Source organism: Leucoraja erinacea, chromosome 2, assembly GCF_028641065.1.
Source record: "Leucoraja erinacea ecotype New England chromosome 2, Leri_hhj_1, whole genome shotgun sequence".
NCBI classification, from domain to species: Eukaryota; Metazoa; Chordata; class Chondrichthyes; order Rajiformes; family Rajidae; genus Leucoraja; species Leucoraja erinaceus.
The window spans coordinates 127138624-127154144 of record NC_073378.1 but is presented as its reverse complement, the minus strand read 5'-3'; the positions used below and the strand labels follow the sequence as shown (position 1 = coordinate 127154144).

The window sequence follows — 15521 nt, the reverse complement described above, 5'->3', positions numbered from 1 at the left end:
TACTGACAGAATTGAAGGACTTGTCGTAGTGCCTGCGCAGTTGATCCACTGTAGCCAACGAGGGTCTCGACCCGAAACATCGCCTGTTCATGTTCTGCAGAGATGCTGTCTGATCCAAAAGCTGGAGTAACTCAGCGGGACAGGCAGCATCTCTGGAGAGAAGGAATAGGTGACGTTTCGGTTCGAGACCCTTCTTCAGACTTAACGTCACCCATTCCTTCTCTCCAGAGATGCTGCCTGTTCCGCTGAGTTACTCCAGCTTTTTGTGTCCATCTTCGGCTTAAACCAGCATCTGCAGTTCCTCCTTACAATGCTGACTGATCCGCTGAGTTACTTTGGCTTTTTCTGTCCATCTTTTGTATATATATATGGTTTCTCATCAAAGATGCTGCTGAAACATTAATGGAGGAAATGCTAACACTGTTAAGCTATTGGCTGCTTAATGACTTTTGGAAGATCAAAGAGGGTGCATGAAAGGGGATGTTTGTATCAAAGGGGATGTTTACATTCAGGGACTGCAGCATCTCTGACAGCAGCAGTGCTTGGTGTAAGTAATGTGGGGAGGATGCATATTTGAAAATTCAGGATAGTGGTGGTATTAAAGGCTTTTGGGATGTTCAGTGGAGCAGTAGACAGTAATTTAAAGGAATTAAGCATGAAATGCAAATCACAAGGGAATTGTCGACAGTTTGTAGCCTCGTGTCCGACAAATTCAAAGTATGCTGTTTGGTCCCTCAAGTCTCCTTTATCACGAAATAAGATCATGGCTGATCCACGACTAACTTTCATTTATTTGCCCCTTCTCCGTGCCCTTTAACATCTCTGATTAATGAAAGCCTACCAGTCACGGATTTAAAAATATCAACTGACGTACCGTCAATTCCAGTTTAAGAAAGGGAGCTTGTGCTACAAAGCCATTAGTAGTGGCTCGCATCGAGGTTTATCTGATCCAATGTGCAATTTCTCTTCAAGGATAAACTATATTCATAACAAAAAACATTTTTTTTAAATGTTAAAATGTGGATTAGGAATATGATGGACATAGCACACCTTGAAGAAATGAGACTCCGACTAATAGATAAATATGACCAATTCTTAAGGAGTTGGTCTCCTTTCATCGACTTTTTGGAATGATGTGATGCAACGGTACCGCAAAGATTGCTGATTTCAGTTCATGACGTGGATAGATCTACATCTCCGAATACAGATTTGAAAAATTCTCTTGTAAGGGGCCTTCTCTTCTATTTCAACTATTCCACTTTTTCTTTTTTTTAATTTTTATATACACTTCACGTTTTTCTACTCTCTACCATCTAATTTTCCACTTTTTCTTCTTTCTATTGTTTTCTTTTTCTTGTCTTGCTTACTTCCTTCTCATAACATAAAACTAGAGGTTGTACATAGAATGGATTACTGTATGACATAGTTGGCACCTAAAATTAGGTTCCACTGTACTGTTTTGTACTGTATTAACTTCTAATAAAATAAACAAAAAAAAAAAACATTTACGGAAGAAAACAGTGCAAAGCTCTTAATACATTATCAGGGTCTGTCAGTCTATACATTCAGCAATGATGGTTTTATACATAGTAGTGTTAGCACATATGTGTTTGTACAAAGCACCACTGCCATTCATGTGGGCCCTGGGTAAAAATTCCTTCTGTCATTTGAGGAGAGCAGTCCTGAGCTATTAACATCATTGGTACACAAAAATGCTGGAGAAACGCAGCGGGTGCAGCAGCATCTGTGGAGGGAAGGAAATAGGCAACGTTGCCTATTTCCTTTCCACAGATGTTGCTGCACCCGCTGCGTTTCTCCAGCATTTTTGTGTACCTTCGATTTTCCAGCATCTGCAGTTCCTTCTTGAAAACTATTAACATCATTGGTGACCCTCGGACTATCTTTGATCAGACTTTACTGGCTTTACTTTGCACTAAACGTTATTCCCTCATCATGTATCTATACACTGTAAGCGGCTCGATTGTAATCATGTACTGTCTTTCTGCTGACTGGTTAGCATGCAACAAAAGCTTTTCACTGTACCTCAGTACACGTGGCAATAAACTCAACTACACTAATGTGCGACAAAAATGCTGGAGAAACTCAGCGGGTGCAGCAGCATCTATGGACGAAGAAATAGTATTTTCGGGCCAAAACCCTTCTTCAATGTGTGTCCCCTCTGGACTGTCAGTCTAAACCAGAGGCCCAGCATTTTTGGTGCTCTGTTTCTGAGACCTAAAGGGGTGTTTTCAAAAACAGGGAAAGTGGAGTGCTCAGCGGACTGGTCATATAAGGCGCAGGTCAAGCTGCATTTGCGACAGATAGCACAATGGGCTAAGAGTTCGGCTGGCGACCGGAAGGTAGCCGGTTCAAATCCCGCTTGGAGTGCATACTGTCGTTGTGTCCTTGGGCAAGACACTTCACCCACCTTTGCCTGTAATGGAATGTAATTACGGCGGCAGGCGCGGGCACACCGCGACGCCCTGCGTCTCCCTTTCAAGGGAGATGCTAAAAATGCATTTCGTTGTCTCTGTACTGTACACTGACAATGACAATAAATTGAATCATTTCATTTTTCATTTCATTTCATTTGGAGTATTGGGTCGAGACAATCTGGGCTCCCATAATGTCTGATTCCTTCTATCCAGGGATGCTGCCTGTCTCTGGTTAGTCCAGGGTGTCATCTTCGAGGAGCATTACCTAGGATCACTTCACAAAGGCATTCTCCAATGAATGGGCACCCATCTCTTCCCCATGACAGGCCCTCCCCATGGCACGTGCGATCTCCTGATGGTCAGTTGTAGTGGAAGAATGGGGGGGGGCGGGGACCTCATTCAGAAACCAAGTTTACTGAATATGAAATGCCTGGATAGAGTGGATGTTGAGAGGATGTTTCCACTAGTGAGAGAGTCTAGGACCAGAGATCATAGCGTCAGAATTAAAGGACGTTCCTTTAGGGAGGAGATGTGGAGGAATTTCTTTAGTCAGAGGGTGGTGAATCTGTGGAATTCTTTGCCACAGAAGGCTGTGGAGGTCAAGTCAGTGGATATTTTTAGGGCAGAGATAGATTCTTGATTAGTACAGGTGTCAGAGGTTATGGTGAGAAGGCAGGAGAATGGGGTTAGATAGATTCTTGATTAGCAAGAGGTTACAGAGTGAAGGCAGGGGAATGGGGTTAGGAGGGAGAGATTTATTTGTTTTCTATGGCCGGAGTTTTAGTTCAGTTTAGTTTAGTTTAGTTTAGAGATACAGCATGGAAACAGGCCCTTCGGCCCACCGAGTCCGCACCGACCAGCGATCCCCTCACATTAACACTATCCTACACACACTCAGGACATTTTTTACATTTATACCAAACCAAATAACCTACAAACCTGCACGTCTTTGGAGTGTGAGAGTAAACTGAAGATCCCGGAGAAAACCCCCCGCAGGCCACGGGAGAACGTGCAAACTCTGTACAGACAGGGTTGAACCCGGGATCCAGGGCTCTGGTGCTGTAAGTCTACCACTGCGCCACTGTAGAACCAGGCTAACAACATACTGCACCCTCTTGACCAATTATTGTATAAATGCCAGATACCAACTGCAGGGCACTTGGTCTGGTTTTCTGCGTTGAAAGCTGTTGAAAAGCTCCATTTGTTACTCAGTATTCGGCAAGCATTTCATTTCCTGCCTGGAGAAAGAAAGAATATTAGAAACATCTTGGTTTTATTATATTGCTTGAAAACGGTTTTAATGGTTGGTATTAATCTGGGTTTGGCTGGTTTGCTGTTTTATCATGAGCTGCCAGCAAACAGCACGCGCACTTCTGAATTTGAAGAATAGGGTGTGCATTTGTACTTGGTCAGATGCAAGAGGCAAAGTGGAAGGCTGTTGCTGGGGCTCAGTTCTTGTGTGTGAAACTAAAGGGCTTGTCCCACTTGGGCGTCATTTGCACGTCATTTACACAACATAATTTACGCGTCATGGTGCACGACGCGCACGTGATGCACGCATGGTGCGTGGTGACGTAGGCAGTGACGTGCGGTCGCGCGTGGCGCCCCAGGAATTTGGAATGTACAAAATCTTCGCGGGCCATCTGCGTGTCGCCCAAGTGGGACTGGCCCTTAACTGAGCTACTTGTACATATCGACTTGGGTTGGCAAAGCACAGGGTCTAAACGTTGTGTGGTTTCTAACCTGACCAGCAAAATGCTTAGGAAGGAACCACAGGTGCTGGTTTACACCGAAGATACACACAAAATGCTGGAGTAACTCAGAGGGTCAGGCAGCATCTCTGGAGAGAAGGAATTGTTGATGTTTCGGGGCGAGACCACTCCTCGGACTGAGAGTCAGGGGAGTGGGAGACAGACAGAAATGTGTGAAAATGAGAGATCAAATGGGAAGAAGTTCCAGGAAAATGTAGAATGGATCAGTTAGCTGAGGAGAAGGTGACAACGAGGCATTCATTCAGTAAAATAGAATCAGGTGGACAGTGAAACTAGGTGGAAAACAAGGATGTGGGAGGGATGGAGAGAGAAGGAAAGCGAGGATTACTTGAAGTTAGAGAAGTCAATATTCATACCGCTGGGCTGTAAACTGCCCAAGCGAAATATGAGGTGCTGTTCCTCCAATTTGTGCTGGGCCTCACTCTGACAGTGGAGGAGGCCCAGGACAGAAAGGTCAGTGGGAGTTAGTGTTTAGCAACTGGGATATGAGGTAGGTTTTGGCGGACTGACCGAAGGTGTTCAGTGAAACGATCGCCGAGCCTGCGCTTGGTGTCGCCGATATGTAGGAGTCCTTGGTCATCTCCCAAACACCTATAGAATTTAACTTCAAGCTGCTGAATAGTTCAGAGAGCAGAACATTTTCTCTCCCCATTTTCTGAGCATTTAATTCCTAACTGCTCGGCGAGAGGTTTAGCACAGATGTGTGTGTGGGTAAATGCAGAGCTGTTTTCGGCAGGGTTGTTCGACTTCGAAGCAAAGTAAACAATTTTTTTTTGCCTGACTGGAACACAAACTGCAGCTGGCAGTCTCCAAGTTGCAGGCTTAGGCTGTCGTGTAAATGTACCTTTAAGCACAGGTGCAATGATCAGCTTGCCAGCAGTTCAAGACCAGTGAAATGCTCATAAGAGGCATGCTGAGATGTTGGCACACAATCAACATTTCACTGGTGGTCCAGTGCACTTGAATGGATATTCTTTTAACTGCAGACATGATGGCTGAAGATCCATTAGTCAAGCGTGCGACTGCATCTTGAGCTGTCTCCTGCTCATGCCCTCCGCCAGACTGATGCATGCCTGTTTGCCTTTATTTATACATATTTGTGCATTGAATGAATTCAAAGCAGCCTGGATCATTTAAGGCAATTTCATTACCACTCGAAAACACTGATTGTCTTTCCACGGAAAGTTACATTGATGCAGCGTTCTTGTGTGAAATCATGAATTCTGCAACAATTCTGTCATTAACTGATCCATTTTACGGCACGGTTGCGCAGCAGTAGAGTTGCTGCTTTACAGCGCATCCAGCGCCAAAGACACGGGTTCGATCCCGGCTACGGGTGCTTACTGTGATGCTGTACGGATGTTTGTAGCGTTCACCAGGATCCCCCTTCAGTCAGGACCCGGCTGGGTTTTGATCAAGTAGACCAATATCGGAGATACTCCCACCTGAAGCTAGGTGTTCAGTCCTGTTAATGTAGGGGGTGTGCGTGCCGTTCGGCCCTTTCGAGCCAGCGCACACTGCCATCCCTCAGCTCATCGTGATCATGAGGCTCACCGTTGTATCATCTGCACCGATTTTCACCGGGTGATCTTCGGGGGCTTTCCTCCTCACACTGGGGTCTCCCAATCCAGACGGGGTACCCAGATTTTGGTGAGGGGTATAATGGTGTTGAATGCTAATCGATGGCTCGGTATAATTGTAAAACATTCGTGTGATCCCATAGATTGGGATCTTCGGTTTCCTCCCACACTCCAAAGACGTACAGATTTGAGGGCTAATTGGCTCGGTATAATTGTAAATTGTCCCTAGTGTGTGTGGGATAGAGTAAATGTGCGGGGATCGCTGGCGGGTGCGGGCTCGGTGGGCCGAAGGGCCCATTTCCTCGCTGTATCTCTAAACTAAACGAAAAAACTAAAAAGGTGAAATCAAAATGGAAAAACAATTTTCAAATATTTGCTCATTCATTAAATTCACTGATGAATCTCGGTGTGCTGAAATGATCGTCTTGATGAAGTTCTTGACACGTGATCCAAAAGTTCAATGTTTTTTCAGTCATTTTTTGTCTGCAAAGCAAAGGCTGGAATGTGTTGACTGCTGTGATAGGGTTTGAACAGTTGTGTTCCTTCACTGCTTTAAACAGAGTGGCATTCATCAACTTGCCTTCAGCGCTGTTGAAGATCGATGGCTAAGTGAAGACTGACAGATTGCTAAGCCGAGGCTGACAGTTAACAATGACTGAATTAGCTTTAACATAGAACTTCTGCATTAAAAATATCCGTATGGTTGAAAATTAAATCACTAAGTCCAACAAGAATGGAAATGAGAACAGTAAATGCTGGATGCATTCAATAGGTCAGGCATCATCTCTGGAAAGACGAGAGAGACACAGAATGCTGGAGTACCGTAACTCAGCGGGACAGGCAGCATTTCTGGAGAGAAGGAACTGGTGACGTTTTGGGTCGAGACTCCTCTTCAGACTTCAAAGTTAAGATATTAGCTTGAAGATTTTCCAGTCCTCTTGAAGGTTCTTCAGTCTGAAATGCCAACTCTTTCTCTTTGCTCAGGAGGGTGTTTCCAGGATTTTAGTTCAGGCTATCAGCAATATTTTGATTTTTATTGAGCAGATGATCGAGATTCTCGGCAGGTAGACAAAAAGCTGGAGAAACTCAGCGGGTGAGGCAGTATCTATGGAGCGAAGAAACGGGTGACGTTTCGGGTCGAGACCCTTCTTCAGACTGATGTGCGGGTGGAGGGGGGCGGGAAGAAGAAAGGAAGCGGCATAGACAATAGGCTGTGGGAGAGCTGGGAAGGGGAGGGGAAGGTGGGAGAAAGCAAGGACTACCTGCAATTGGAGAAGTCAATGTTCATACCGCAGGGGTGTAAACTACCCAAGTGAAATATGAGGTGCTGCTCCTCCAATTTGCGGTGGGACTCTCTCTGGCCATGGAGGAGGCCCAGGACAGAAAGGTCGGATTTGGAATAGGAGGGGGAGTTGAAGTGCTGAGCCACCGGGAGATCAGGTTGGTTATTGTGGATTCCCGGCAGCTATTTGATGATGGTTATTCCAATAATTGGAAACGTTGCCACACAAATAATCTGCAATGGTGAATTAATTTGACATTCAGTCAGCATATTGAATGAATTGTGATTATATTATCCACCATATGTGCTGTAATTGTTACAGTAAGAAATGAAATATATAACTCAAAATAATCTGGTTTGAGAAACCCTTGGGTGGTAAAGGTATGGGTAGGTGCTGGTGAGGAGCAAGTGCTTCAAATTGCATTCTGTATTTTAACTCTTGTCCCCTTCCTTGCAGCTTGTTGCTATCTTTGAAGAGCAAGATCCTCATCATGTTGGAGATGGCACCAGTGCCAGTTCAACTGGCACTCAAAGCCCGGAAATGTTCACCAACGAGTCAGCGCCCAACTCCTTGTCTGCGTTTCAACCCTATCAGGTGTCAAGTGAGATCGAGGTCACTCCCTCTGTCCTCCGAGCAAGTGAGTCTCTTTGTATACTTTAAATACTTAACCGATGATGATGGTTTATCGGCACTGGGCCTGTACTCGCTGGAGTTTAGAAGAATGAGGACGCATCTCATTGAAACCTACAGAATACTCAAAGGCTTGGATAGAGTGGATGTGGAGAGGATGTTTCCACCAGTGGGGGAGTCTAGGACCAGAGATCATAGCCTCAGAATTAATGGATGTTCTATTAGGAAGGGGAAGATAAGGAATTTCTTTAGTCAGAGGGTGGTGAATCTGTGGAATTTTTTGCCACAGAGGGCTGTGGAGGCCATGTCAGTGGATATCTTTAAGACAGAGATAGATAGATTCTTGATTAGTACGGGTGTCAGAGGTTATGGGGAGAAGGCAGGACAATGGGGTTAGGAGGGAGAGATAGATCAGGATGATTGAATGACAGAGTAGACTTGATGGGCCGAATGGCCTAATACCCCTCCTATCGCTTATGACCTTCCGACTAATGCTTTGTTTTGTTTTACTTCTGGGCAGTTATTTGCCAATATTGTTACCTTATAACTGTTTTTTGCCTGTAAAATGTTTTTTTTCTTGTTTTGCACAAGTGCATTTCCATCTGTGTTGTACAGCTCCCCCTCGCTGTCATGCCCACTGCGTCTCTTTGACATTTGCAAGCAGCGATGATGAAGGTGTTGGAATGGGTCAGAGAGTTATGGAGTAGAATAACCTTGAAACCTCCCCTTTGTCCATTCCCCCGTCATAGTTATCTATGTTAGTCCCCCTGTCCTGAACAAAACTCCTGACCCCTGTATAGAAACATAGAAACTAGGTGCAGGAGTAGGCCATTCGGCCCTTCGAGCCTGCACCGCCATTAAATATGATCATGGCTGATCATCCAACTCAGTATCCCGTACCTGCCTTCTCTCCATACCCCCTGATCCCTTTAGCCACAAGGGCCACATCTAACTCCCTCTTAAATATGGCCAATGAACTGGCCTCAACTACCTTCTGTGGCAGAGAGTTCCACAGATTCACCACTCTCTGTGTGAAAAATGTTTTTCTCATTTCGGTCCTAAAGGATTTCCCCTTCATCCTTAAACTGTGACCCCTTGTCCTGGACTTCCCCAACTTTGGGAACAATCTTCCTGCATCTAGCCTGTCCAACCCCTTAAGAATTTTGTAAGTTTCTATAAGGTCCCCCCTCAGTCTTCTAAATTATAGCGAGTACAAGCCGAGTTCCACTCCATAACCAGATAACCATATAACCATATAACAATTACAGCATGGAAACAGGCCATCTCGGCCCTTCTAGTCCGTGCCGAACACGTATTCTCCCCTAGTCCCATCTACCTGCAATCAGACCTGCACTCACTCCTGTCCATTTACCTCATAAATGTTGCAGCTGCTCCTGCCTCTACTGTCAACTCTGGCAGCTCATTCCAGATACCAAAGATGTAATTAAAAAAAAACCCTCAGTTCTCCTCCCTTTCACATGCAACCGATGCCTCTAGTTTAAAACACTCCCACTACGGGTAAATGGATACCGGCTACGTATCGACTTATCTATGCCATACAAAGTTTCATGGACCTCCATCATGTCATCTACCATCCTCCTTTGCTCTGGGGAAAGCAGACCCAGTCTGCCCAATCTCTTCCACACCCTCTCTTCTTCAATTACATCCTTCCTCTAGTGTTGGCAAGCAACCAGATCTGCACCCAGTATTCCTCATGTGGCCCACTAAAGCTTTGTAAAAATGTAGTATGATTTGGGTAGACACAAAATGCTGGAGTATCTCAGCGAGACAGGCAGCATCTCTGGATACAGGATGAGAAAGAGCCCAGACTGAAGACCCAAAACGTCACCCATTCCTTCTCTCCGTAGATGCTGCCTGTCCCGCTGAGTTACTCCAGCATTTTGCGTCTACCTTCGATTTAAACCAGCATCTACAGTTCTTTCCTACACCTGTAGTCTGACCTGCCTGTGTGTTCCATTTACAGAAAACTAAAAATCTCGTACCCTAATGTCATTCTGTTCAACAACACTCCCCAAAGCCCTGCATAGACAATGCTTGATCTGTGCTTGGCCCAAGTCTCTGCCGCCAAGTTCTGTTAGATATTTTTTTTAGTTGAGGCACACCAAAAAAGGTATCCCATGACCAGAACTTGTGTGAGGGTTGTATCTAACTAAGACGCAAGCCAATTGGCAAGAAGGAATAAAGCATTATACATTTTTAAAACTGAATAATGTTTTTTGGTGAAATACTTGCCCTGTTTTTATACGGTTGTGTCCTTTTTGGAATCCTATCAAGTTAAGCACTCAGAAAAGTGCGGGTATCCAAGTTGTAAGAATTTAAAACGTTAAACTTTTCCATCTGCAGTCATTGGTGCTGTGGGTTCACTAGCAGTGTAGCAGGACTAGTGCCAACTGTAACCAATGCTGCAGGAAGTACAAAGTGGAAAAGCCATTGCCATAAAACTCAAATGTGTCTTGGCAGTTCCTCTCTTCCCTCAGCTGCCCTGTTGTCAAAACTTATCTTGCCACATGAAGGCCCAATTACGAAAAATTAAATAAATATATATATATATTTATTTATATATGTGGTCAATACATTTTGCCAAATTTGCGTTGCAGTGAATTTCTGCAACCATCGGGAATTCTTATAAGTTTGAGAATTTTATTGCAAGTGTCTAAATGGAACTCTGATATTGTTCTGCATATGGCAATTCACAGGGAAATGAAGGAAATGTCTGATGTGGAACCTTTTTCTGATTACGTCAGTTTTAATTTCTCTATTCTCAATTTGTGAAAAGGCCTATTTGTTCTTGTTCAATTTTTTTTTGCCCCAAGTGAATATTTGCTACCATAGGCCAAAGCTGGGTTGTAGTTTTGTGATAGGAATGTTGCATTTTTAATTGCCCAAAGGTGTCTCTGCTTACCTGTGTGTAAGTAACAGCAGTCAACTAGAATTGTATCATTTTAGTAAGGATATTTGACAATGATTTTGTTCAGAAAATCTGCACACTTCACCAACATCAAGCATGAATTTGCTTCAGATTATTTCTCTTGATATCTTGTAGCTTTGCCTGCCACAAGTGAGCGATCCTCTTATAAGTTTTACATGACTTTCGCATTTGTTGATATAATGGTATTTTTATTTGTTGATTTGTTGTTAGCATTTATTTTGGGGTTTTTTCCTTCCAATTGAAGTGGTACCAATGTACCTATTTGGAAAAGTGTATTGTGCTTGTTGAAACTTAAAATCCACCACTGATTATTTCTTCCCTAGATAGCTGGAAATTGTGCATCGAAGCTGAATTAATTTTGTCGGGTACTTCCATTGCATATTTCATTCACTAACTCAGAATATCATTGATGTTCTTGGCAGTTACCAAGATTGCAATAGAAACATTGAATGTTTAATGATTAAACATCTTCCACCTTATGTCGGGAACATAGTCTTCCAAGTGTAAGAATCACAAACGTTTACCTTTTAATGTTTTGTTGTGAATTTGTTCGTCAGATAGATTCCCTGGCAGGGAAGAAATATTTCCTGATTATGGTGATACATGTCTGATTCCTTAATGCGGTACAATAGCTTGGTGGTTGACATGTTATCACTGCAACATGGATGACATTTTGGGTCGAGTCCCTTCTTCAGAAGTCAACCATTCCTTCTCTCCGGCGATGCTGCCTGACCCACTCAGTTGCTCCATGATTTTGTGTCTATCTTTGGTTTAAACCAGCATCTGCAGATCCTCCATACACATTACCACTGCAACAAACTGTTTGGAATTTGTGGAAAGTTATTTGGCAGTTGTAGAAAGTTAAGAGAGTCACAAAATGCTGGAGTAACTCAGCGGGACTGACAGCATCTCTGGAGAGAAGGAATGGGTGACATTTCTGGTCAAGGAGCTTCTTCAGTGTTTGGAAGTTGCGTTTTGTAAGCCAGAGCAAATTCCAATTATCCACGATCGCATTGCTTAGAAATCCCGATTTTTGGGCACTTGGCTCAACTATGCGATTTCTACTCTCACTTTAAACTCAGTTGGGCCCAGTTACTCAGATGCCTTTTAAAGCTCACGGAGCCAATTTCAAGCAATCTCTTGGAAGTCACTTGGGCTTGATTCCCACACTCCCTTTTAAACTTACTGGGTTCACTTGAAGATTTATTGCGCAGCTCTGTAACCAAGGGGGACTTGGTGTTGGGGGACCACCATGAATCGGTGGGCATGGGAGCAAAGGGTGGACCTAGTGCAGAGTACCTTGTAACGTTGACAGCACCCTTTATGTGGCGACTATTTGCATACCTTGGGTATATAAGCACAGACTTTCACTGTGCCTTGTCACATGTGACAATAAAATAATTCAATTCTATTCAATTCATTTCAATTCATCTTAAAACAAACCTGAATTGAAACAGTTTCCGCGTAACTAAAGACTATATTTAATAGTCCATAAAGTCTGTCAGCCCGGCACTACCAAAGTGAAGAATACCATCCAGTCCCTCAATACCCACCATCAAGAGTGCTGTAGAATCATGATTGGAATAGATAGCGCATTAAACCATGAGTTTAAAAAGCACACAGTCTCTTTTACCAGGGTTGGGGAATCAAAAACAAGAGGACATATCTCTAAGGTGAAAGGGATACAATCTAAATGAGCCTGAGGGGTAACTTTGAGTTGCAGTGAATTCTTGGAACCATTGAGAATTCTTTATAGAAATTCATTGCAAGTGTCCAAATGGAACCCAGATATTGTTCAGCAGATGGCAAATCACAGGAAAAAGATGGAAATGTCTGATGTGGAACTATTTTTGATTACGTTACATTTTTAACTTCTCTATTCTCAATTTGTGAAAAGGCCTTATTTTTCTTGTTTATTTTTTGCCGCAAGTGAATATTTGCTACCATAGGTCAAAGCTGGGTTACATTTTTGATGATCGGGATATTGTGTTTTAAATTGCCCAAAGCTACGTCTGCTGATGTTGTCTCTGCTTACCGACATCATCTCAATGCCACTTTCGTGCACTGATTTGCCACCCCTTAATTTGCTGAATATCCAAATTTCAATCCATCTGCCTCAAATATCCTCGGTCGATGAGCACCTATTTTTGCAGCTCAGATATCATGGAAACAGGCCCTTCAGTCCAACTCATCCATGCCGACCGACATGCCCATCTGAGCTAGTTCCATTTGCCTGTGTTTGATCCATATCCTTCCCAACTTTTCCAATCCATGTCCCTGTCCAAATGTCTTTTGAATGCTGTTATGGTGCCTGGCTCAATCACTTCCTTTGGCAGCTCGTTCCAAAAACATACCGCTGTGTGTTAAAAAAAGTTGACCGTCGGGTCCAACTAAATATTTCCCCTCTCAGCTATGCCCTCTCCTTCTTAACTAGTTTTGTTTAGTTATTTATTATTATTGTCATGTGTACCAATTCTCCAACTAGGCCTGTGTGCATTCACCTGATCTATGTTAGATCACCCGACAGTCTTCAACATTGCGAAGTATATAGTCCTGGCCAGCCTAACCTCTCCCAATAGCTTCATTCCTCCAAGTCCTAGTAACATCCTTGTTGATCTTTTCTGCTTGATGGCATCTTTTCTATAGCAGGATGAACAAAATACTCAATTGAGGCCCCACCAATGTCTTGTACAACTGCATCGTATATCCCAATGCCTAATGAAGGCCAGCATGCCAAAAGCCTTCTTCACCACCCCGTCTAGGTCTCACGCTACTTTCAGAGAACTATGTCTGTTTGAGTTCAGTTTATTGTCACGTGTACCAAGGTACAGTCAAAAGATATTGTTGCGTGCTATCCAGTCAGCGGAAAGACAATACATGATTACTATCGATCAATTTACAGTGCAGAGATACATGATAAGGGAATAATGTTTAGTGCAAGATAAAGCCAGCAAATTCTGAATAAGGATAGTCTGATGGTCACCAATGAGGTAGATAGATGTACGTACTCCTAAGTCCCTCTGCTTTACGCCACTCCCCAGGGTCCTATCATTCACGGAGAGAGTTTTTCTTACCTAGGGTTGACCTCAAAATGCAGCCTTTGCAGGCTGTATTAAATTCCATTTGCCGTTCCACAGACCACTTACCCAGTTGACCGGGATCCCTCTGTAATTCTTGATGACCCTTTTCACTGCCTATTATGCAGCGTTATCTGCAAACCTCCCAACCATGCCGTACATATTCTCGTCCAAATCGTGATGTAAATGAATAACAGTAGTGGGCCCAACACTGAACCCTGAGACACAATCTGGGGTGGCACGGTGGCGCAGCGATAGAGTTGCTGCCTTGCCTTACAGCACTTGCAGAGCCAGAGACCCGGGTTCGATCGCGACTACGGGTGCTGTCTGTACGGAGTTTGTACATTCTCCCCATGACCTGAGTGGGTTTTCCCCAAGATCTTCCGTTTCCTCCCACATTCAAAAGATGTGCAGGTTTGTAGGTTAATTGGCTCGGGTTGGTATACTTGGTATAAGTGTAAATTGTCCCTAGTGTGAGTAGGATAGTGTTGATGTGCGGGGATCGCTGGTGGGCGCGCCCACGGTGAGTCGAAGGGCCTGTTTCCGTGCTGTATCTCTAAATTAAACTAATTATCACCAGTCACAAGACTCCAGCATCACCTTCTGCTTCCTATTTACAAGCCAATTATGCATCTAATTAGCTAGCTGGCCCTGCAATCCGCACAATCTAACTTTACAGAAGGTCCAATCATGCTGAACCTTAACAAGGCCTTAGCTACATTTGTTGCCAAGTTCAAGTGAGTTTATTGTCATGTGTTCCCTGTATAGGACAATGAAATTCTTGCTTTGCTTCAGCACACAGAAAATAGTAGGCATTTACTACAAAACAGATAAATGTGTCCATATACCATAATATAAATATATACACACATGAATAAATAAACCGATAAAGTGCAAATAACAGAAAATGGGTTATTAATAATCAGAGTTTTGTCCGAGCCAGGTTTAATAGCCTGATGGTTGTGGAGAAGTAGCTATTCCTGAACCTGGTTGTTGCAGTCTTCAGGCTCCTGTATCTTCTACCTGAAGGTAGCGGGGAGATGAGTGTGTGGCCAGGATGGTGTGGGTCTTTGATGATACTGCCAGCCTTTTTGAGGCTGCGACTGCGATAAATCCCCTCGATGGAAGGGAGGTCAGAGCCGATGATAGACTGGGCAGTGTTTACTACTTTTTGTAGTCTTTTCCTCCCCATGGCGCTCAAATTGCCGAACCAAGCCACGATGCAACCGGTCAGCATGCTCTCTACTGTGCACCTGTAGAAGTTACAGAGAGTCTTCCTTGACAAACCGACTCTCCGTAATCTTCTCAGCAAGTAGAGGCGCTGATGAGCTTTCTTGATAATTGCATTAGTGTTCTCGGACCAGGAGAGAGTGCCCACATGGACCTTTTTGACAACTTCCATCAAGTTAATGGGATATGAGCTTCAATACATAAAGCCTTGCTGACTATCTCTAACTAACTGCTCTCTTTCCAAATGCATGTCTATCATTTCCTTCAGATTCCCCTCCAGTAACTAACCTACTGTAGATGTTCAGCTGAAGATAGACACAAAATGCTGGAGTAACTCAGTGGGACAGGCAGCATCTCTGGAGAGAAGGAATGGGTGACCCTTCTTCAGACTGATGTTACGGGAGAGGGAGATCCATAGATAAGGAAGTGTAAGGTGTGAAAACAGGAAAAAGGGATTGGAGGTCAAGGAAAATGTAGAATAGATCATTGTTTGCTGGGAGAAGGTGACAAAGGTTCAAAGGTTCATTTATTGTCACGCACCCCAATTGGTGTCGTGAAATTAGA

The 15521-nt window shown here is 43.8% G+C and overlaps 1 protein-coding gene across 4 annotated transcripts in view; it reads left to right on the top strand.

The window, feature by feature from the left end:
* Positions 1-15521, top strand: part of LOC129715327 (partitioning defective 3 homolog) — a 954144-nt gene that overhangs the window by 379535 nt on the left and 559088 nt on the right. For all 4 annotated transcript variants that reach the window (XM_055665210.1, XM_055665202.1, XM_055665217.1 and 1 more), the window contains exon 3: positions 7527-7707. In XM_055665210.1, coding sequence (XP_055521185.1) covers positions 7527-7707 — 181 coding nt within the window. The remainder of the gene's footprint in view (positions 1-7526; positions 7708-15521) is intronic.